Here is a 21,948-nt window from a genome sequence, read left to right on the forward strand (position 1 = left end):
ATCTTAGGTAGTGTCATCACAGTCGTATCCAAGCCAATGGTCAAATGGGCAAATAGTCACAAGGCCAGCTCCCAAAGAATGCAAGCCTGTGTTCAATAAAAGAAATAAAATGTGTCACCAAACCAAAGAGCTTGCCAGGTTCCTAATGCCCTTTGTCATCAACTTCATTTCTGCTTTAACACTGTAAGTAGGAAAGATGGAAAATTTGGCAAGCAAGGGATGCTCCTGCAGACTTGATTTTCTTCCATCCCTGACATAAGCACCCCAAACTGCCACAGCCAGAATGTTCTTGGTTTACCCAACACCATTCCTGGGAGTGGTAGGGCAGGAAAGAATCACAGCAAACAACAGGGTAACAAACCAAAACCACAACCAGCAGTAGGGCCTGGGGCAGATGTCATGAGCCCTGGGATGACAGCTTAGGAGTCAAAGCCAACCAGAATCACAAAGCCCCCCCACCCCACACACAAGTCTCTCTCTGGGCCTGCTAATGGACTGCAAGCCAGGCCCATCCTAGCCCTTCCTAGGAGCTCACACTAACCAAAGGAGTCTGTGCTACCCCCACCCCCAGTTCCTGGATATTCCCTAGAGGCTCCATTTCCTCCAGCCAGGGCAGTTCCTGGGATGAGGCCCCACAGACTCACAGATAAACATTCCCTGGAACCCCTGGTGCAAGAGGCAGAACACTGTGTGCCCTCTCCTGTTTGGCAATTCTTCCCCCTCCCTAGGCATATCATCCTGGCTTGCTGTGTCTGTTTTCTTATGGCTGGAAAAAGCTATGTGACCTCGGTTAGAGTCTGTAAGACACTGGGTTCCCGATAAGCACAGCATGTCATTAGTGGTAGGCAACGTGATTTTTTCCCATGGCGGCCCTCACGTCCCGCCTTCCCAGCTATTTTGGGCTGGGCAACCCAGTTATCCTACAAAGGCTGAGACTTGTATTGCAAACTTTTGAATTCCATTCTGCAGGGCAGCGACAGGCAGGCTGGGATTGGTGGCGTTCCACTGCCGAGGGGTGGGAGTGGGGAGAGCCTCCGCAGAGATTTGGAGAAGTCACCGAATGGAAAGTGGAAACTTGGCAGGCAGATCCAGCCTCCTGGCCACTGGCCCACGCTCACGGCTCCTGGATGGCACAGCCTGTATTCTGGGAGGCTCGGGCATGTGGAGCTTAGGCTGGGAGCTGCAAGAACAGATCAGGTTAATCTACTAACTTCCTCCCACCCTTCCATGCTGGTGACTACATTTCCAGTCCTGCTTGAGACAAGGCCTTGCCAAATTGCCCAGGTTGGCTTTGAACTTGTGATCCTCAGCCTCCCAAGCAGCTGGAATTACAAGGGTGTGCCGCCACCACACCTGGCGAGTCAGCCTCTCACCTGGAGGAAACCACAAGCACAGGGGTGTTCCCTCTCCAAGGAGGACTTCTGGAGGTCAGCGGGAGAAACACACATGCAATCTTCCATTTGCGGTAAACGTGTCTTCTGACTTTAATCCAGCCTTGATTTCTTTATGCCTCAGTCTCTCCATCTCTAGTCATTTACTCCCCTGCGTTGGTAATGAATGCTTTCAGTTACACATAGGCACAGGCTGAACGACGAAGCAAGAGTCTACTTGATAAATAAAATTAGAGCGCCCTCTGGTGGCTTTGAACTTGTGCGTTTAACGCGGGCCTAACCCTAACTATAAAACCAGTGTAAAAAACACGTGAATGAATGAATGAATGAATGATTCCAGTGAAAAATGTATTATCTTTACACAGTCACAGAATCAAAAAGAGAGGAGCTCAGGAAGGAAGTGTTGGGGCTCAGAACACAATCCTCTAAAATATGGCACTTTTGTAGGATGAATACTTTCAACTGAGGGAGACTAGAAGGCCTCAGAAGCAGCGCAAGGAACAAAGACTATCTCTGCGGCTTTCTCCTGCCCGCCTGTCTCCTGCCCTCTCTCCTCTGTGGCAGTCATAAAAACTAGCATCCCTCTCTCTCTCAGTGCCAGCCATGAAACCTAGAAGTATTACTCTAACCTTCTCCCAGCTCTGTGTAGGAGCTGGCCATAAGGAACATCTCTGAGCTACCTTGTCTGATGGCAGATCACATAGCCCTCATTCTAGAAGGGCCCTGGCACCATACTGGGAGGAAGGAATGCTGTACAAGAGGCCAAGAAGAATGTGAGCAGAGAACCTCTCTGGGCTTCCCTGCCCCTGTCCAACCCCATTAGGTCCTCTTGTCAATCACATTTCTATACACTGTTTATTCTTCATTAACTCCAAGCCTAAGACTAGTTTTCCCTGGGTCTTTGGGTATTCATTTCTGATAAACCAAAGTTTTTGTCCCGTAAAACTGGTTCTGTGAATTTTTCATGCATTTCTCTCGCCACCCATCTTTTGTTACAGGATGTGGGCTGTGATGATCCTTATGCGGGATGACAAAGGTAAGCTACCTTCCTACCCCTACAGAGCCCATGATAAAGTCTCCAGACCTCATCAGAGAGGACAAAGTAATCCCAGTACTCTGGGAGACTGAGGCAAGAAGATTGCAAATTCAAGCACAGCCTGGGAAACAGCGACTTAGTGAGACCATGTCTCAAGATAAAAAATAAAGACTGGGAATGTAACTCAGTACAAAGGTGCTGAGTTTAATTCCTAATACTACAAAGAAAAAAACTGAAAGCCTAGTTGTGTTGGACCATGGAGGCATGGTTGACCTTGAGGAGGGCAATTTATAGCACAGCCTCTCTAGGGGGTTATGATAGTTAACTGTGGTGTCAACCTGAACAAGAAATGCCCAGTTGATTGGTTTAGCATAGTTCTGGGTGTGTCTGCATGATGGGATTATTGAAGAGGGAAGACCCAATAGGCTTGTAGCCTGGATGGAATAAAAAGGGAAAGGAAAAGGAAGTCTGGATCCTGTTTCTTTGGAGAAACGTCAGTCCTCAGCATCATCCTATGACATCTACCTCCAGACTTCCAGTGTAGACTCTTCAGCCCTTCAATGCAGACTCTTTTTCTTCCTGATACAGACTCCCATGGGACTCTGTGGTGAGCTTCCGGTCTTCAACTTTTGGCTGGGCTGTTCAGGTCTGCAGCATGCCTCCACACGTGATTCTCTGAGCCGCCACTGACCACTAACTGTACAGAGGTCCTGTGGTTCACTTCCAGAATGCCACCCTTTCACCTAGCCTTTCTTCTAGGAATTTGTTTTACATGCACTTACAATTGTATTCAAATAACATAAGGATGTCCTCTGAGCCTTTGCAGTAACATAAAAATCATAGATACCCCAAAAGGACATCATGAGGGGCCTGGTAAAATAAATTACAGTTCAGCCACACAATGGAACACCATACAGACAATTAGAGGATGGAATGGCTCTCTATGATAAGCCAGAGCCTTTTATAAGCTACCTTGGGAAGTGAAAAATAAAACCCCATTGAAAACTCTATAGAAGACCTAAATAAATGGAAAGGCAAACACGGTCTTGGGTAGAATCCACATCATAAAAGCCTCAATTCTCTCCCAATTAATCTACAGATTCACTGAAATTCCATTCAATATGCCAAAGGGTTGAGGGTAGGTGGGTGGCTGGGGGCATGTGTCCAACTGGTGAAGGCTTATAAGAGACAATAATGAAATGGCATTGGAGCAGCTACAAAAAATTACATCAATACAACATAATGGCCCCCCAAACAAAGCCATGCGTATGTGGAAACTTGATCTATGGCAAAATGGCATTGTATGCAAAGTCAATGGGGAAAGAATGGATTACTTTCTAATAATAATAATAGGGTATCCACAAAAGAAGAAATGGTCAAAAACATAAGGAAAGATATACCACTTCTCAGTAACAGACAGTGAGAAGACACTTAATGTCCCCTATATTTGAAAAATTTAAACACCTGATAATTATCTGTGGAGCAAGTGGATCTGTCATTCATTGATACAGCTGTCTTTTATTTTTATAAAGATCAGATTAGGCGGAAAAACCTAACATACTGTTTAGGGATGCATACTTATGTGCTAAAACTATATACAGTAAGGCAAGAGGATAATCAGCGCAACCTTCTGGGTTGTAACTGCCTCCAGAAATAGGAGGGAGTTGGGAATGGAAAGAATGCTTTAATGATATCAGGCATAATGTATTATTTCTTAACATATAGATCTCACAATAAATAAATAATTTGATTTTACAATATAATGATACATGGGGTGTGGTCGGGACTCAATTTAAGAAAAGGGATGTGGTTGGTACTCAATTTAGGAAGACAAGAAACATGTTTCGTCTTTGTTTTAGATCCCACTCGTTAGGGAACATATGAGTCTGTCTTATTTCACTTAACATGATGATCTCCGGTTCCATCCGTTTTCCATTTTAAAGGATAATTTATCACTGTATGTGTTTATGATTTGTTAGTGGATCATAATACATCTCTCAGAGGAATCACAAGAAACTAGTAGAAAGATCGCCCCAGGCAGGGAATGCAGGGGGATCCGTGATGGAAGGGTTACTTTTCGCCTCACACTGTTCATGTGATGTGAACGTATCCCCTTGGGCACCTGGTATTTTGCGGATGGCATCTGGGATGTGAGCACGCAGAGACCGAGGCTTCCTCCTGTCTCGGTCTCTAGTGAAACGCTCCGTTGGCACCTGGTCTTCCTTGAGCACCCAGACAGGTTCCAGGGATGCTTATTCAGAGGCCCCAAAGAGCTCCGGCTGGGCCTTCTTCGGTGTGCCCGCCCTCCTACCCTGCCCAGGACACTGCAGTCCGCAGCGCTCCTAGTCCAGGCTGTGGAAAGTGGTCAGCCTCCCGGGGTGGCCGGCTGGGAGGGCCCAGCAGAGGGGCTTCCAGGGAGTGAGGATGCAAGAGCCGGTCCATGGCCCCATTTCCGCGAAACGAGGTCGGGAACACTACACACAGGGCCTAGAACCGGAGGACAGGGCCTAGAACCGGAGGTCTTCTCACCTCCCACCTCCATCTGCCTGGCCAATGTCTTCGCACCGCAGGGGAAGCAGTCTTCGGGGCGCAGAGCAGCGAAACTACAACTCCCAGTAGCCCGGCGCGCAGGCGCAGAAAAAAGCCGCAGGGAGGGAGTCGGAGGGCAGAGCAGAGGCTGCTGGGAGATCGCGGGCGGGGCGGGACGGGACGGAGTGGAGCGCAGGCGCAGAGCAGAGGCCGCCGGGAGCGCGCGGAGGGGGCGGAAGTGGTCGCCCGCCTCGTCCGGCCCTGTGCAGCGAGGCGGCCGCCGGCGGGCATCCGAGCCCGGCCCGCAGCGGGTGAGTGACGGCGCGCCCACGGCCTGGCGCCGTCAGTCGTCGCGGCCCGCCCCCTTGGCCCCGCGGGCTTTCTCCTTGGCTGGGCCCCTGACTCGCAGCCTGCGGGGAGGGGACAGCCTTTCCCGGGAGCACCCCCCTCCCACTTCAGAGGCTGCCCTGGCTGTGCGTTCCCTCTCCCGAGTGATGAGGCTAGCTCCGCTCCCTGTCTGGCGCTTTGTCACACCCGTAACAGACTGATCTTCCGCCCCTTCCCCTCCTGCAGCAGCTCGCCTTCCTGCGCCGTCCCGGCACTTGCTTTCCTTGCCCTCGTCAAAGATTGAATCTTCTACAGGCAGCGCAGCGCACTGTCCATCTTTTTGCCCGCAGACTGCACACCCTCCTCACCATTCTTCCCACCATCTGTCCATCTGGATTTTCCTGTCCCTGGGGACTGGCACCCCACCCCCATGCCCATCCTTGTTACTCGGTTTGTTTCTCCGTCAGAACAGTCCTTCCTTGTCTTCTGTCCCTAGTTCTGGCCCAGGGGACCAGTGATCATTCTGCATCCACCTCCAGCAAACCCTCTCTCTCGCCCAAGTATCTTTCCCCAGTAATGGCTTAGGAAAACCAGTGTCAGTATACCACTAGCTCTATTTTTCACCCCTATCTTGAGATTGTATGCTTGGCATCTTTTCCTGCCACTTTTTCAACAAAACCTAGGCTTGGGAACCTGAGTCTGTTGGTTTCAACAAGACCCGGCTGGTCAAAATGTAAAAAGTGCCAGGTCTCAGAGGATCCAGAACAGGAGGGGACCATGTGCTACTGTCTTGTGGCAGCTGAGTTGTCAGTCCCTCCAAAGAGCCTGACTTCCCTCCTGGACTGGACCACAGACTCGCCTTCCAGCTCTTCCCAGGCCTCTTGGCACACAGTCCAGCTGGAGCCTGTAGACACAATGGGCTCATCCCTTGCTGGTCTCCAGAGCCTTCTGTCTGTGCAACAGCCCTGCAGAAGGATCCCTAGAGGAGCCAACCTACTCCCCTCTGGATGTGCGCAGCCCAGAGCATGTTCAGGGAAAGGACACAAGTGAAGCGAAGATTTTTCCAGGCACTACCACAAGGCCGTCACCAAATTCTAGAGTTCTCTTCCTAGTTTTCTTGTCCAAATTGACCTGATCACAAAAGATGATGTTACGGCCCAGGGCTGTAGAGGAATTCATAATCTTCCAAATAGATTGGACCACTTGGTGTGGCTATGATGCCCCTCAGTCAAGGTGTAAATCTTGTCATTTGATACCTTTTATTAGCTAAATGTCTCCTTCCCTGTACAACTGTAACTCTGTTTCTATAGCCTTTACTAACTCAGTGATTGTATTGGTTTGGCTCTGGGTTCTTTTTTGTTGTTGTCTTTTTGAGACAGGGTCTCACCATGCAGTTCAGGCTGGCCTTAGGCACACTTTGTAGCCCAGGCTGGCCTTGAACTCTCAGCAATCCTCCTGCCTCAGCCTCATGAGTGCTGGGATTACAGGTGTGCGCCACCACACCCAGCAAGCTATTGGTTCTTGATAACTTACCCACCTGTCCATCTGCACACCTGATCTGTGGTGCCTCTCTGAGCACAGGCATCCTGAGGAGAAGCCCAGGGTATGATGGGGAGCAGTGCATTGCTGTGATGAGGTTTTCACCCCTCTTCCTGAGTGTGGTTCTGGAGGTGAGCATTTTTGTATCTGCAGGCACCCATGGGTACAGAGGGCCATTGTCATGTGAGTCTAAGAATTTCCTGAAGGGCAACGTGATAGTCTGTGGCAGCTGTATGGGGCAGGTACACAAATGCTGTGGCATTTGCTCTTTCAAAAGAAGAGCTGGGATCTAGGTCTATTGCCTAGAGTCCTGACATGGATCAGTGGTATAATAAGAAAGTCGTTTTTCTTTCCCATTTGAGGAGTGGTACCAGGATACTGGGAACAAAACCCAAAGAACAGTTAGTTTTTTCCCTTTGATGCATCCTAGACTATTGAGATTTTATATTAAACAACAACATAAGGGAAATTTAAAACTTTCACATTGATTTTTAAGAATTACTGTGTTGATTTTCCTTTTCATTAAATCAAGATGATTGGTTTGGAAGAAATAACTAATAATGGAGAAATCTGAGAAGGTGTTCCTCTTCCCATCTGCCTTTCTTTTGAATCCTCCTTCTTTCTCTACAGTAAGCTCAGGAGTGAAGTGGACCCATAGCTCCTGGTTGGCCCATGTGCAGACAGGCATTGTGCCACAGGCAGTGAGAATAGAGCTGGTGTCTGGCTCCAGGCAGCATAGTGCGATGAAGGGCGGTGAGTGTGAGCCTGGGACAGTCGGAATGGCCGGAGGTTCTTGCTGCTACATGTCTCAGGTACCCCACACTGAGGGAAGCAGGACATGAGCAGGTGGGTTCCTACGTGAGGGACTACCTGCACTGTCTGGAAGTGAGCTCTGGTGTGGCACCATCGGAGTTGTTGCACCCCCGTATTTTCAGGCACTCTTTAAAGGGAGCATGATATTGTTTGGGGTGTCAGTTTCAACTAGGAAGGTGACTCTTTTGCTGAAATCTCTCGAAGAATAACATCAGTGATACAGACTAAGGAGACACAGTCATGCTGTGATACAGCAAATTGGAACTGTAGAGGATTCTGCCCGTCCCATAGAAAAGGCATGGTGTGAACAGCAGTGGCCCTGAGGCCACACCCTAATCCTAAGGAACCTGTGAATTTGTACATTATAAGGCAACAGGGAATTGAAATCACTAATCTCTGACCCAAAAATGGGGAGATCATCTTGCATTTTCCCTTTGGGTCCAGCATGGTCGCAGGGTTCTTAAAAGTGGAACAGAAGGAAGCAGAGGAAGAGTGAGGGGAACGGTAGCGGGAAGGCACCAGGAGATGACGCACTGGTGGCCCTGAAGGGGGAGCAAGGGGCTACAAGGTGAGGAACGTGGACAGCATCTGGAAGCTGGAAAAGGCCAGCAAGTGGATTATCCCCAAGAGCCTGGGAAAGGAACCAGCCCTTGATTATAGCCCAGTGAGACCCACGTCAGACTTCTGTCCTCCAGGCCTGTGAAATGCCAGTTTGCGGTGGATAAGCTGCCTGTCTGTAGTAATTAGTTACAGCAGCAATGGAAACTAACATGGTACTCATGAGTAGTTGAGGCTGAAAAATAAGTCATCCTGAAGTGTATTTTAAGTTGACTTAGTTGTGTGCCAGACATGGTGGGGAGGGTGTGTGCTGAAGTCAGACGGCCAGGCTGGTGAAAGGGAGGAGGCATGGCCTTGGTGATCCCTAAAGCATGAATTTTTTCCTTTCTTCCTCCTGAATTTTCAGGTGTAATAGTGATTTTGGTAAGCAAATACAAGGAGTTGGATGACATTTCCAAGGAGTCCAGTCCATAGCAGGTATCCCCAAATGTTCCTTTCTCCTGCATTACTTTGGTTGCTGCTGTGAAGCCCCTGGCTGGAGAGTCTCGCTGAAGAGTCTGCAGGTTAGCAAGCTCTGCTCCTGACTGACCAACAGGCAGTAAACCTTGCCATTAGGCAGAGTGGGTGCTCTGGCCGGCCAGCTCTCTGGTGTGAGACAGCAAGAAAGGCTAGATAGGTCCTCTGCAAGAGGGAGTGTGCTGAGAGCTGAGAGTGGGGCCCTCCTTGCCCAAGCCCTGCCTGGATCCTGAAAGGGAGGAGTCTGCCCTGGCAGCTACCTTAAACCTGTTTGATCTGCCACGCGTCACCTACCTCTCCTGGAAGAAGCCAGAGTCAAAGGACTGCCTTGGCTGTGGGCTGTGTGGGTGCCACTGTGCCCTCAGCTCAGCCTTGGAGAATCCTGTGCAGGCCTGGGATGGTGCATGGAGGTATGTGGTTCCTGAGCCCGTGGCTCTTTAATAGTAGGGTGCTACTCGCTCCCAGGATAGGGAAGCAGCCTGGAGCAGCTTCCTGGGTGTGCGCAGAGAACACACTGCTGCTCCCCTCTCCTTTGGGGTGGACGGGGGAGAAAAAATTAGGTCTGGGAGCCTTGCAAGAGCTTTCAGGTAGCTGTCCCTCCTGGTGGCTCTTTCTAGGGTTGTTGTACCCAGAGGAAGAAGGAAGGAGCAGCAGGGTGTGGCTCTCAGGCTTCCCTGCCTTTAAGACTGTTTGCAGGCTTCCTGCCCAGCGCTCTTGGCTGGCCCAGCAGCCTGCGACTTCTTGGTCCTCTTTGTCTTGATCTGTCAAGTCAGAACGTGATACTACAGGGGAGATTGACAGACTTCTTGTCACAATAAAGCAAATGTGTAAGTGGCTTCGTTCTCCAACAAGAGAAGAGAAGACAAGCTCAGGTAGCCCCTTTCATCTGGGACTGACCTTGTCCATCTTGTCTCATTTCCCCCTGCTCACTTCTATTGCTCATGGCTGGCAGGAGTGCAAAACAAAGGGCTGGGGATTTAGCAATGGGGCTGGGGATTTAGCTCAGCGGCACAGCGCCTGCCTGGTGCGAAGTCATGAGTTCGATTCCCAGTACCAGAAAAAAACCAAAAAAAAAAAAAAGTGAAAAACAAGAAACAACAAAACTATCTTTTTAAATGGAGGGCCAGGGATATAGCTCAGTGGCACAAGCACCTGCCTGGCAAACGCAAGGTCCTGAGTTCGATTCCTGGTGCCAAATAAATAAATAAATAAATAAAATTAAATAAACCAAGTTAACTAAGGCAACAAAAACTTCTTAAAAATAAAAAAATAAATAGAAATGCACGTTTTTCCTCTACAGTCATTCAGGTGACAAACCAGGATGGGGTTGTGGATCAAGTGAAAAGGCAACTGATTTGGGACTTTGTTTTTGAGGGAAGGGGAGCATCTCCATGGGTACTGAAGAAGGGATAGAGACCAAGGGAGGATACTCGGGAGTTGTGTTTTCCAGAAAGTAGGCTGAGTCCTACTGCAGTGAAAGCAGTCACTTTCCACTAACCACAGGTGGTTGGATCCCACCTGTCCCTGTCTGTTATGGTTGAGGTCTGAAATATCCCCCAGAGGTCTCACTTGCAGAGGTGTGGCTTTTGGAAGGTGAGTGGATCGTGGGGCACTGTATTCAGTAGACTAGTCCATTGAGCACCTAGCTGTGTTGCTGTTAGGAGGTGGGGCCTGGCCAGGAGAGGCAGATCACTAGGGGCAAGACCTGAAAGGGCATATTCTTGACTTGAAAGGGGATATTCTTGTCTCTGGCTCCTCCCTTCTCACCCTGCTTCCTGGCTGTCAAGGGAAGAGCAGCTGTCCTCTGCCCAGGTCCTCACCACATCCTTTCTGCCTTGGAACTAGCCACCTGTGGACTGAATCTTCCAAAAGCCATGAGCTAAAATAAACCTCTTCTCCCTTAAGTTGTGGATGTCAGGTATTTTGTTCCAGTGATAGGAAAGTGACTAATATAGTGGCCTGGTGTTCTTGGGGAGTTGAAGTGGCCAAGGTAGAGGCCCTCCCTCTGGGAGCTAAGTATGAAGTTCAGAGTCTGACTTGGAACAGACCACTGTGGGCCAGGGGCAGGCAATCCAAAGAACATTGTGGGAACAGGTATCTTTTTCTAGGGTGCTGCAGTAATGACAACAACAGTAGCTTACAGCTTTCCATACTATTGTTCCTTGTGGTACCAGAAATTCAGTGTCCCAGAGATCCTGAATCCAGTGTCAGTGCCACTGGACCGAAACCCAGGTGTCCTAGGGCCTCACTCCCTCTGGGGGCTCTGGGGAAGAATCCATTCCTGTCTTCCAGCTTCTAGGGTCCCCAGCATTCCTCATCTGTCCAGCCTCTGCCTCCTTGATTGTGTGGCCTTCTCTTCTGTCCACATCAGTCTCCTTCTGCCTTCCTTTCATGGAAGGACACTTACTGTATTTAGGGCCCACCCAGACAGCACCCCCAAGGTCTTGATCACATCTGCTAAATCTACGCTTCCATAGGCGGTCACCTCCCCAAGTTCCTGAATGTTTGGAGCTAATACCAGTTTGCTGGAGGGTGGGGCTAGGGTCCTTACCATAGATACAGGACAGAAAGAGAAGGAACAATAGAAGTGTAGAATTCTAGATGGTCCTGGTTCCATGTGGTCAGGGGAGATCAGCAGGTAAAGGTAGCCCCACAGGTAGAGATCTGGACACATGGAGTCTGGAATTGCAGATAATCCTGTGTTATGCAGGTTGAGAGCTCAAGGGAGGTGAGACCTTCTCCAGGCTGTGACAGGGGTCAAGGTGTTTGTTGATAAGAATGGTAGTGGCCAGGTGCTGCAGGAAGTCCTGTCCCCTGACTTGGCCAGCAGCATGGCCCCAGAAGGGAAACTCTTCCCCTCCCAAGAGAAGGGAAGTCTTTTGCTCAAGGTCGCATAACTAGTAAATGGCAGAGGGAAGGTCTGGATCATTCGGAAGCCTTCAGAGTCATCAAGGTGAGACAGGACTGGGGCAGAGGCGTGGGGTGGGGACAAGTGAGCGGACCTAGTGCCTGTGTGGGGTGCATGTGGGGCTCCTGAGTGCTTAAATGTGCTCAGTTGGGGTAGCATGCTGGGACCCACAGGTGGGAGAAGTGGGCTCAGTAGGCAGGTGCACTGCCCTGCCTCTCGGGCAAAAGGCTTAAGCTACAATGGTACAGGGTCTTCTTCACAGATGTCAAGGCCTAGGAGAGCCCAAGGTCATTGGAGAACTACAGAGTGAGGAGGGTGGCACAGAGCTGGCAGGGGTCCGTCTGGAAGACCTCCCTGACCCTAGGAGAGACAGGACGCAGAGAGGTACAGATAACACTTGGAAAGTGCAGCCCCCAGGCACTGAGCAGCTAGAGAGAAGGGAGCACATGTGAGCATGGTGTTTCTGAGGTAGTGGGCAGAAGTGAGGGGCGTGGCAGGGACATGGGAAGGATTTTCATTCCTTCATGGATTCACATCTCTGCCCTTTGTTTAGCCATAGTTGTACACGTACTTGCAGCATCCGTGAGCTGGAGTCTGGAGAGCAAATGGGAAGCGAGGTGGAGACAGGATGTCTGCACACTGAGGAGGAGCTGGAGGAGGCAGTGCACTGCCCGAGGAACAGAGCAAAGGCTTGCAGGTGTGGGCCGTGCCCAGGCCTGGACTGCAGCGGGAGTCACAGACCTGGGAGCAGGTGGCTAGAGACTGGACAGCATGAAGATGGGCTGGTGACTCACAGGATAGAGGAGTTGGGCAGGGACCATTGTGAGGGTTCCAGGGAGGCTGGCATGTCACAGTTGATATCACACTTTACTTGGCAAGCACTGTCTTCCCTGCATCTGCGGCTCAGATGTGGCAGCTGAGTGGCTCAGTCATCAGGAGCTTGATCTGGGCCTGCGGATTTGCAGGATGGCTAAGGTGGGAGCCCTAGGGGCACAGTGTGTTGAGGGGCTGTTGAAGAAATAACTTAATGATACATCCTGGGATTCATTTTTTTATTCCTTGGGCAAATGTGTGGTGCATTGATCCTGGGTACCTGTGGTGAGCTGGATGCCAGGGATGCAGCAGGGCAAGGCCCTGCCCCATGGCACTCCAGGCAGAGCAAGGACAAGTACTGAAGACCCTCGAGTATGCAGGGCGCAGGGAGAGTTTCTGAGCATGAAAGCAATGTGAAGGGCAGGCTCAGAGTGCCCCGGGCTAGGGGAGGCTCAGCAAACTGGGGAGAGGGGAGGGCTGTCAGGCCATAGTGACAGTTCCTGGGACACAGGAAGCCAGGGGAGAGTCATATAGCTAGTGGCACAGCCCCTGGGTGGCAATGGGAGGTCAGGGAAGAGAGCAGCCAAAGGAGATTGGAGGGAGGCTGTGGGTGGGGGTAGGGTTAGAGATGGCCATGGAATGGGCAGGCGCCAGTGGGTAGGACAGCTTCAAGTAGACCTGCTGACGGGGTAGATGTTGGGGAAGGGAAAGGAACGGGTCAAGGCCACTCCTTTTTTGTATGCTTAGTAATATTTTTGTGGAAGTTTAACATACAGAAAAGTGCACCTCCTACTGTTTCCATGCGAGTTTTTACTTGTGCAGCCCCTGCTCGCCGCTACCTCTCCCACTTCCTGACGGCAGACTGGAGGTGAATAGGCTTGAGAGGAGAGAGATTAAGACTTAATGTTTTGAAATACTGTGTTTAAGGTGTATGTTGGAAGTGTAGGCAGCATTTTGTATAGGAGCTGATAGAGGAATTCAGAGCTCAGTGGCCGTGTCTGAGCTGAGGACAAAACACTGGAAGTCTTGGGCCCTTGCTGGGGTTGGAGAAGGGACAAAGAGGCAGAGCTGGGCTCAACTACAGGAGGAGCCTCGTGTATCAGGAGCTCCATCCCCCAAGCAGGAAGGCCTCAGTGACCAGCTTTGCAACCATTGCCAAGGGCCAGGCCTTGCCCAGGAGGAGTACCCAAGAGGCCTGTCCCTGCAGGGTGCTTGCAGCCATGGAAGAGCTTGGTACCTTCTCCGAGCCATGCCCTGAGCAGCTGGCCACGTGCACACACATTTTTCTCCTTGAAAGTGACCCTGTGAACTAAGACCTAGGTCTGTCTGAAGAGGGAGAGGAAGGCACAGGCTTCCACAAGGAGCATTGCCCTGTAGGGACCTGCAGCTTAGAGCAAGGGTGCCTCAAGCCCTTATGGTAAGAGTGCATGAGGGCCCAAGACAACATGGAGATGCTGGGTCTCACAGCTCTTCCCAGGTGTTGCCTGGCAGTACCCTATAAACCCTATACCTAGTATTCTCTTTTTTTCTTTTTTTTTTCTCAAGGAGTAGGGGAGCAACAAGGTGCTCCAATGGTCCAGGAGAAAAGTGCTGTCCTGGTTACTGTACAGGACTGAGTCATCAAGAGCAGCCAGCTGTGCCCCACTTCCCAGTGTCCCAGTGTGGCAGTAAGACAGACACTGGCCTGGGCCTGGCACCTTGTGGCTACACTGAACTATTGTGCTGTATGCCTGAGAGCAGGCGGGGTAGGGTGGAGGTAAGGAGCCTAATTCCTGTCTACCAGCACTATGGCCCTGGAGCAGTGCCTTCGGGTGTGGCCCATAGGCTTGGGACCAGGCCAAGCCCTGTGGCGATCCCCACAGGTCCTTTCAAGCCTGTGTGCAGTGGAGCGGGGCTCCAGGCAGCTTGTGAAGCTGGGACCCTGGTCCCTGCAGTAGTTTGCATTAGTAGAAGGGTGCCAGAGAACAGGTTCTGCCAAAAACAACTGAAAAGTGTTTATATCTGGCTCAGCATTATTTAATATTTAAATATTACAGAAACCCAACCCAGGAAATAGAGACTCAGTCACCTAATGAGCCTTCCTGTGCTCTGTGCTAGGCATAGTCTGGGAGCCAGGGGTAAAAATGAGCAAGCCAACTGTGTGATGTGGTGCCAGTGACGTCAGGGAGGGCTGGATGAGGGGATGACTTCGTCCTGTTCCGATCTGCACCCTGCGTGTTCCTCCGCCCCGACTCCCCTGCTTGCCTCCCCTCAAGGACTGCAAGGCACCATCCCACACAAACCCTCTTTCTTACACTCAGCTTTCTGTCTGGCTAGCTGGGACCAGAAGATGGGATAATTTTGCTTTGGAAGACTTTACATCTTGCTGAATAAAAGTAAACAGAGATATTGCTGGATTCAGGATTTAACCACACCATGGAAGTAATGGAATACTGTTTCTCTTGGACAGATCTGAGTTCTGACTTCAGCCCATGCAGTTCAGGTGGCCCAGAAGTGGTGGCCCATATGCTGACCGCTCTCCACTCTTCTCTCTCCTTGTGCACAGGTCCCACCCAACACTCAGTCTGATGCCTGTCCAGCCCTCCAACCACCTGGAATGGAATGAGCCTATGCACTCCCTCCGGATAAGTGTGGGGGGCCTTCCTGTGCTGGCGTCCATGACCAAGGCTGCAGATCCCCGCTTCCGCCCACGCTGGAAGGTGATCCTCACGTCCTTTGTGGGTGTTGCCCTCTTCTGGCTGTTCTACTCCCACCGCCCAGCTCCAGGCAGGTCCCCCACCCACAATGCACACAACTGGAGGCTCGGCCAGGTGCCTGCCACTCAATACAATGACACTTACCCCCTCTCAGCCCCGCAGAGGACATCAGGCGGGATTCGATATCGAATCGCCGTCATTGCTGACCTGGACACAGAGTCCAGAGCCCAGGAGGAAAACACCTGGTTCAGCTACCTGAAGAAGGGCTATCTGACTCTGTCAGACAGTGGGGATAAGGTGGCTGTGGAATGGGACAAAGACCACAGTGTTCTGGAATCCCACCTGGCGGAAAAGGGGAGGGGCATGGAGCTGTCTGATCTGGTCGTGTTCAATGGGAAACTCTACTCCGTGGATGACCGGACAGGAGTTGTCTACCAGATCGAAGGCACCAAGGCTGTGCCCTGGGTGATTCTGTCCGACGGCGATGGAACCGTGGAGAAAGGTAAATGGAGCTGCTCTCTACAGAGCTTTGGCCAGATGTTGGGGTCCCCAGGGCTAGCTGGCTATGGTTTGGTTCATAGTTGGAAAGTAATCTGGAAGGTAGGGACTGTCCTTTCTGCTCTAACCTGTGTACCCCATACCCAGCCTTAAGCAAAATCTTACTGTCACACAAAGTCGTTTCTAGACTAGAGCCCCAGCACATGGGGAGTTCCTCCCAGAATAAGTTTTAGGGCTGTGGCCCCCTGCACTCTTCCTCCCTGTCCCTTGTCATGCCTTCTGTAGTGTCTCAGGGTTGCACTGGAGTTACACCCACCAGGCACTGCCCCTTGAAAGTGTGGTGTCTCATTTTCTAGGTTTGAGCTGAGACTTTGACCTCAATAGGTCAGCTGCTGCCTGGCCTGCCCTCCTGGTCCTGCAGAAGGGATCTGCCTGTGAGCAGAATCTGGCCAGCCCCAATGTTTACCCAGTAGGAGTGACTGCTTCCCCATGGCGGGGACAGCTGCTGGAGCCCTCACACTAGGAAGTGGCCTGTGAGGTACGAAGGGCATCAGCAGAAGATTGACAAATGCTGTGTTTGTCCGAGACTTCCGTGTAGCTGCTGCTTCTAGAAAACCAGCCACAAGTGCAGGCTTTTACCAAGGAAGACCCTGGTGGCCCTGCCTACCCCATCTTCCCAGTAACAAAACCTCTTCCATATTTGCCCAAGGCTGGGGCTGCTGGTAGAGACCAGATCTCCACATAGGTGTCAAGGAGAATGCTGGTCACTCAGTTCCTCCCTCATGTCCTTCAGTCTTAGCCCACCCTGCTGCAGTTCTGTTCTTCCCAGCTGGCAGGAAGAAAGGGATGACAGGGCCTCTGGGCCTGGCCTGGGGTCATGTCATCCAGAAGGATGATGGAGCTCCAGGAAATGAAGCATCTTACCATGAAAGTGGCTCAGGAGGCTGCGCAGGTCGCAGAGCCATAGGAGCTCAGCAGCTTGCTCCGGCGCTACCTGTGAGGAAGTGTTCCCGAGTCTGCTGTCCTCCAGTGGGGGAAGACTGCAGCTCCAGCTTCTTGGGAGCCAAGAAGCTTGCAGGGTGTTTGGGAAAGCAAGTACAAGTCAGACCCTGGGACATCGGATGAATAGCAGTATGCTGGAAGGCCAGAGGCTCCCTCTGACCTGAGCTGTGCTGCTGCCTGTAAAACTAGGCCCGTGTTACCTAAGTCTGTGGGGATAAATCCAGCCCCTGAATAAACTCTGAAATGAAGGCAGTGCCAAGCACTCCTAGTCAGTCCATTGACCCACAGGGAAATAATAGCTGTCGTTGCAGGGCAGCAGATACATCCTGTGACAAGCCTGCAGAACAGGTCCTCGGTCATTCCTCCAGCACTGGAGAGCTGGGGTCACAGCTCCAGGAGGGGTCAGAGGCCAGAAGAGCTTGAGGAGAGCAGCTGCCAGCCTTTGGGAGCCAAGGGGAGGGTAGAGCCACAGTGAAGGAGGTCCTAGATAGGTTGCCAGGGGAAATGGAACGGCCCTTGGAGGCCAGGGAGAGAGAAGGAAAACAGAAGGGAGGTGGGTGCTGACTCAGGCCCCTGGGTATGAGGCTCTGTGCAGGCTTCTGCTCTGGCCTCTTGTCCTTGCCTCCAGTGAAGTTCAAGAGCAGAGACATCTGATGTCCAAGGACCCAAGGGCCCCAGTGACAGTGGCATCTCTCAGGCATACCCTGCTGTCATTGCCCCAGGCTTCAAAGCTGAGTGGTTGGCTGTGAAGGATGAGCAGCTGTATGTGGGCGGCCTGGGCAAGGAGTGGACCACGGCCACTGGGGAAGTGGTGAATGAGAACCCAGAGTGGGTGAAGGTGGTCGGCCACAAGGGCAGCGTGGACCATGAGAACTGGGTGTCCAGCTACAACGCTCTGCGCGCCGCTGCAGGAATCCGACCACCAGGTAAGACGCCAGCTGAGACCCAGCCCAGGGCCGAGTGGCTGTCCAGCGGGAATTGGGTCCCTCTAGACCTGTGCACTCTCTGCGTGCTCCCTGAGCAGTGATGTCCTGCCTTGCTCAGTCTTGGATTTTGCTCCCTCAGGCCAGTGGATTCTGGAGCAGATGAGTCATTTTCTTTCTTGCCACTGACCCTGACAGATGGCCTAAGGCCCCTTCATCGCAGAGAGCAGCCTACCTTGCTCATGACCTCCCAAGAGTCCCTGTAGTTTGTGTCTGGGTGGCCTGGCAAGAGCTTAGTCCTGGAGGAGGGAGAGGAAAGGAGAGGGGAGAGGAACAGTGCCTCTTTCAACCTTGGGGCTGCCTCCCCTCACCCGGTTCATCTTTCCACAAATCAGACTTCTGTTTATTTTATCCCCTTCCTGAACTCTCTTTCCTCTCCCTCTTGATTAGCACCAAGGAAACAAAGTAAAGACAGGACTCCTGGTAGCCTGTGGCTCTCTCTGGGGACAGCCTGTGGGGGACATGGCACTGAAGACTTGGTGCAGTGTTCTCCTCCTCTGCGTGCTTGCCCATCACCCTGCGGAGCTGAGAGCAGCCTCTGATTGAACCCCTCTGGGAAGCTGAGGTCCAGAGGGATGACACTGTCCCCAGGGTCGTCCTGGGTGGGGCTTGCCACTGCTCTGCGTCCCTGGCCATGAGAGGGGCTGGCCCTGGAGACGAAGGGCCAGGCAGTCTCTAATGTGTAGTGACCGCGAGTCTGTCCTGTGTCCCAGGCTACCTCATCCACGAATCGGCCTGCTGGAGCGACACTCTGCAGCGCTGGTTCTTCCTGCCGCGCCGGGCCAGCCGTGAGCGGTACAGTGAGAAGGACGATGAGCACAAGGGCACCAACCTCCTCCTGAGCGCTGCCCAGGACTTCGGGGACATCTCCGTCCGCCACGTGGGTGAGGTGGTCCCCACGCATGGCTTCTCGTCCTTCAAGTTCATCCCCAACACTGACGACCAGATCATTGTGGCCCTCAAGTCTGAAGAGGACAGCGGCAAGGTGGCCACCTACATCATGGCCTTCACACTAGACGGGCGCTTCCTGCTGCCAGAGACCAAGATTGGAAGCGTGAAGTACGAAGGAATAGAATTCATTTAAATTAAGGCATTCCGACGTCGGTCACGGCTGAGAGAGACAGTCTTCGCTGCAATGGAACTGAGGTTTTATAAAAACCAAAGGACTGCACTTTTGTTTTGTCTTGTTCTTTTTGTAACCATGAAGTGTGTGCCTAGCTTAGGGATTTCCAGAATGGGGATTCAGACCCAGGGCATGTGAAGCAGCTGAACGTGTCATGGGAGGTGTGATGTCCTGGAGCTGGGATGGCCCCTCAGGATTTTTCTGCCAGAGCCTCTCAGCACTGCCACCTGGTGGTGGACATTAATCACTATATATAGACACCTTGATAGGGGCCTGGCCTTGAGTTCTGCCCTGCTCTTCCATCTGACCTGTCTTTCCTGACTTCCCGTGAGTTCTCTGTTCAGTACCTATTTCTGGAGCACCTGCAATGCTAGACGCTGTGCCCTGCACCGGGAACAGCGGTGAGCAAGAAGTGTGCCTGCCCAGGAGGGACTCCAGACCACCCCACTTCGTGCTCCTCTGGGAGCCTTGGGCATTCCATGTGTCCTGCCAACCTTGGGAGTTAATGTTTACACTGCAGGATACAGGCACAGTGAGGGTAGCCTGTAGGGACACGCTGCCCACACTTCCCAGAGAGCCACACATGAAACGGTAGAACTTCCCTTGCCAAGGACTCAACTTCCTCCCTTCTGAAAGTGCTATATAGCACTTTGAGGTTTTAATTATTAACTTGTTTTTATTGAGGCAGTTTCCTCGCATAAAACAGAATCACCAGATCTTATCACACAGGGCAAAGTCACAACAAATTTGCTCCCAGCTTCAAGGAAATTGTCACTAAGCAGCCACAGTTGGCAAAGCCAGTTCACAGTAGAAGTTTCTGAGTCCTTGGCATGCTGCTGTTTTCTAGCCACTTCCAGAAAGTGCCATGTCCTTCAAGACTTACGAATGACTTGAATGTGTTACTCCCAGGAGGGGCCCTAGCTTCCCGTAGCCCTGCAGTTGAGCCTTGACCCAGGCCTGCTCTGTTCTGGAGATCATCCCCGTCATCTCCTGGGGTCTCCACTACCACCTCTTCCCAGTGGACACTTCACACAGACCTTGGCTCCTTTTAGGTCCCTGCTGTGTCCTCTTGAGACTCTGGGGCAGAGACAGGGGATCAGGGCAGAGGCTGGTGGGACTGACGTGGAGAAGGGACATCATAGCTCTCCTCCCCATGGCAACTACCTCACCCCATGTCACCCTTCAGGATAGCAGAGGCACCATGTTGAGGGGAGGCCCCAGGGCTGTGACTGGCCGTGTTAACCTTCACACACCTCTTCCACTTAGGAACTTAGGATGCCTGCCTAGAAGAGCTAGTCAGTGAGCTCTCTTCTGGCTGTCTCATCCTCACACTTCAGGAGAACAGCAGAAGAGAAGCCACATTATTGTGACATTTCTCTGGAGCTCAGCTCCTGCTGGGCACAACTTGGAAGACCCACATCTCTTGTACCTATGCCTTGCTGGGCAGTCTGAACCCCTCAACAAATGTCAGTGATGTTGGGTTGTGTGATTTTAAAAGTAGAGATGAACTTAGGAGTGGGGAGGACGTGGGACAGTCACTAAATTGAAGCATTTCTAATGTGTTGTTGGCCCAGAGTGGAGCAGCATTTTCACACAGTGATTTTTAAAGATTTTAAAGCTAGCCTTTCCCTCAGCATTTGCTACTGTCAACATAATGATTGTGTTCCTGCCCTCCAAATCCATTTGTTTTATAAACTATAATAAAGTGTCAGAAGGAAATGAGTCTCCTTTGTTTCCAGGTCTTCGTTGGCTATGTGAAGGGCACTGCCCCTGGTGACAGGTTCTGTCCCACTGGGTTGCAAAGGCACAGAGCCAACCTCATGAGGGGCGACCTATGCACCATGTAGGGTGTGTGGGAAGCCTCCCTGAAAACTTCATCCAGTCCAGCTCCCCGAAGGACAGGAGGAGCAGTGACTAACGGAGCAGGCTCCACCCCTCCTCTGTCTCTGTCTTCCTGTGGCCAAGACAAATCCTCTAACCTCCGTCTTCCACTTCCTCTGGGAAAGGAAGGTGATCTGGGACTGAAGCAAATAGTGGATGTGTCAGCCCACGTGAGGGCCTTAGGAAGTTACATGCAAAGCAGGAACCTAGTTACTGGCTTCATTGCTGCCCATCTCAGTGGGGACATCCAGAAGATTTGGGGGTGAGCAGCACTCAGGCAAGGGATCTGGGCCCACCTGCTGTGTGTATGGTAAATATGCATTTCCAAGGAGGTATGGAAGTCTTCACATTGGCCTCAGGCACCCTAGGAAGGGAAGAGAGAGGCAGTGTAGCCAGATGGGGAGGAGGAACTAGGAGTGCAGGTACAATAGCAGTCATGTCATGTGGCCTTTGCTCTTGAGCTCCACTCTTCTCCTCACCTGTTCAGGTTCTCCAGACACATTAGTATCCTCTGAGATTGCCCCCTGGAGACCCAAACAGGATTAAACTGGGCATGATGGCACACACCTGTAATCCCAGCATTCTGGAAAGCTGAGGCAGGAGGATCAAAAGTTCAAGCCCAGCATGAGCAATTTAGTGAGACCCTGTCTCAGAGGGGAAGGGGGGCCCTCTGGGGATATAGCTTACTGTAAAGGCCTTGGGTTCAATCCTCAGTAATGCAAAATAAAACAGTACTTAAAAAAAGAAACTGCAGGGGAGAATCAAAATGGCAGAGTGGTGAGCAGCAGCAAAATTCAGCCTGTCTGAGATCTGGAATTCAGACAACAGAAAGTAGCAACTCGGGAAAGAAAAACAGAAAAGTAGATTGCAAAGAATCTGGAAAGAACTGACAGGAAAATTAAAAGCTACAGAGAAGTTTGAGAAATAGACCACAATGCAGAGAAAGAAATAGGACAGTCTAGACCAGTACTGGTGAGCCTTCTAGAGACATGTGCCAAACTGCAATCCAAAACCCACTTATTTACCATAAAGCACCAACGCTGCAATTAAACCTGAATACTACTGAAGTTTTAGTTTAGAAAAAACAACTCATATATCATCTTTTGTTTTAAAGAGAAACAAATAATATGTGAGCCACAGGTTTGCCACTACTGGTCTAGATTCTGCCCAGCTCTCTGCTTGCAGCACATGGAGTGGGGAGCCTGGCTCTTTAGAAGCAAGGTGACTTCCAGGGGCTCCAGGGGAAAACAGCATTGTGGACTGGGCTGGTGACAGCTTCTGAGGAAGCCCACATCTATAGGGACAGCATTGGGTTTTGTTCCAAGGGGACTCCTT

The 21,948-nt window shown here is 51.4% G+C and overlaps 1 protein-coding gene and 1 long non-coding RNA gene across 6 annotated transcripts; one reads left to right on the forward strand and one right to left on the reverse strand.

The window, feature by feature from the left end:
- Nucleotides 1–5,142: 5,142 nt before the first annotated feature.
- Nucleotides 5,143–20,454, forward strand: Cant1 (calcium activated nucleotidase 1). Of its 5 annotated transcripts, none has more exons than XM_005407350.2 (4): nt 5,143–5,267; nt 14,976–15,628; nt 17,349–17,552; nt 18,323–20,454. In XM_005407350.2, the coding sequence occupies exons 2-4, from the start codon at nt 14,998–15,000 to the stop codon at nt 18,691–18,693; spliced, it is 1,206 nt and encodes a 401-aa protein (XP_005407407.1). In that variant the 5' UTR covers nt 5,143–5,267; nt 14,976–14,997; the 3' UTR covers nt 18,694–20,454. The 5 variants fall into 5 exon arrangements, with proteins under 5 accessions (XP_005407407.1, XP_005407409.1, XP_005407406.2 ...); XM_005407352.2 differs by lacking the exon at nt 5,143–5,267 and adding an exon at nt 9,000–9,119; XM_005407349.2 differs by lacking the exon at nt 5,143–5,267 and adding an exon at nt 11,329–11,347.
- On the reverse strand, nt 9,936–12,516 carry LOC102028443. The gene is made up of 3 exons (XR_264345.2): nt 12,189–12,516; nt 11,261–11,388; nt 9,936–11,095 (listed from the first exon to the last, which is right to left on the reverse strand). It is a non-coding gene; the product is annotated as an uncharacterized LOC102028443 (long non-coding RNA).
- Nucleotides 20,455–21,948: the final 1,494 nt, after the last annotated feature.

This window comes from Chinchilla lanigera, unplaced genomic scaffold (assembly GCF_000276665.1).
Source record: "Chinchilla lanigera isolate Chin_1 unplaced genomic scaffold, ChiLan1.0 scaffold00105, whole genome shotgun sequence".
NCBI classification, from domain to species: Eukaryota; Metazoa; Chordata; class Mammalia; order Rodentia; family Chinchillidae; genus Chinchilla; species Chinchilla lanigera.

What these genes read in the sequence shown, in the direction of transcription:
- Cant1 (XM_005407348.1), top strand. Translation starts at nt 12,525, where the DNA reads ATGTGGCAGCTGAGTGGCTCAGTCATCAGGAGCTTGATCTGGGCCTGC. An exon ending in CGATGGAACCGTGGAGAAAG is followed by an intron (nt 15,629 to 17,348) that starts GTAAATGGAGCT and finishes TCATTGCCCCAG; the next exon opens with GCTTCAAAGCTGAGTGGTTG. An exon ending in TGCAGGAATCCGACCACCAG is followed by an intron (nt 17,553 to 18,322) that starts GTAAGACGCCAG and finishes CCTGTGTCCCAG; the next exon opens with GCTACCTCATCCACGAATCG.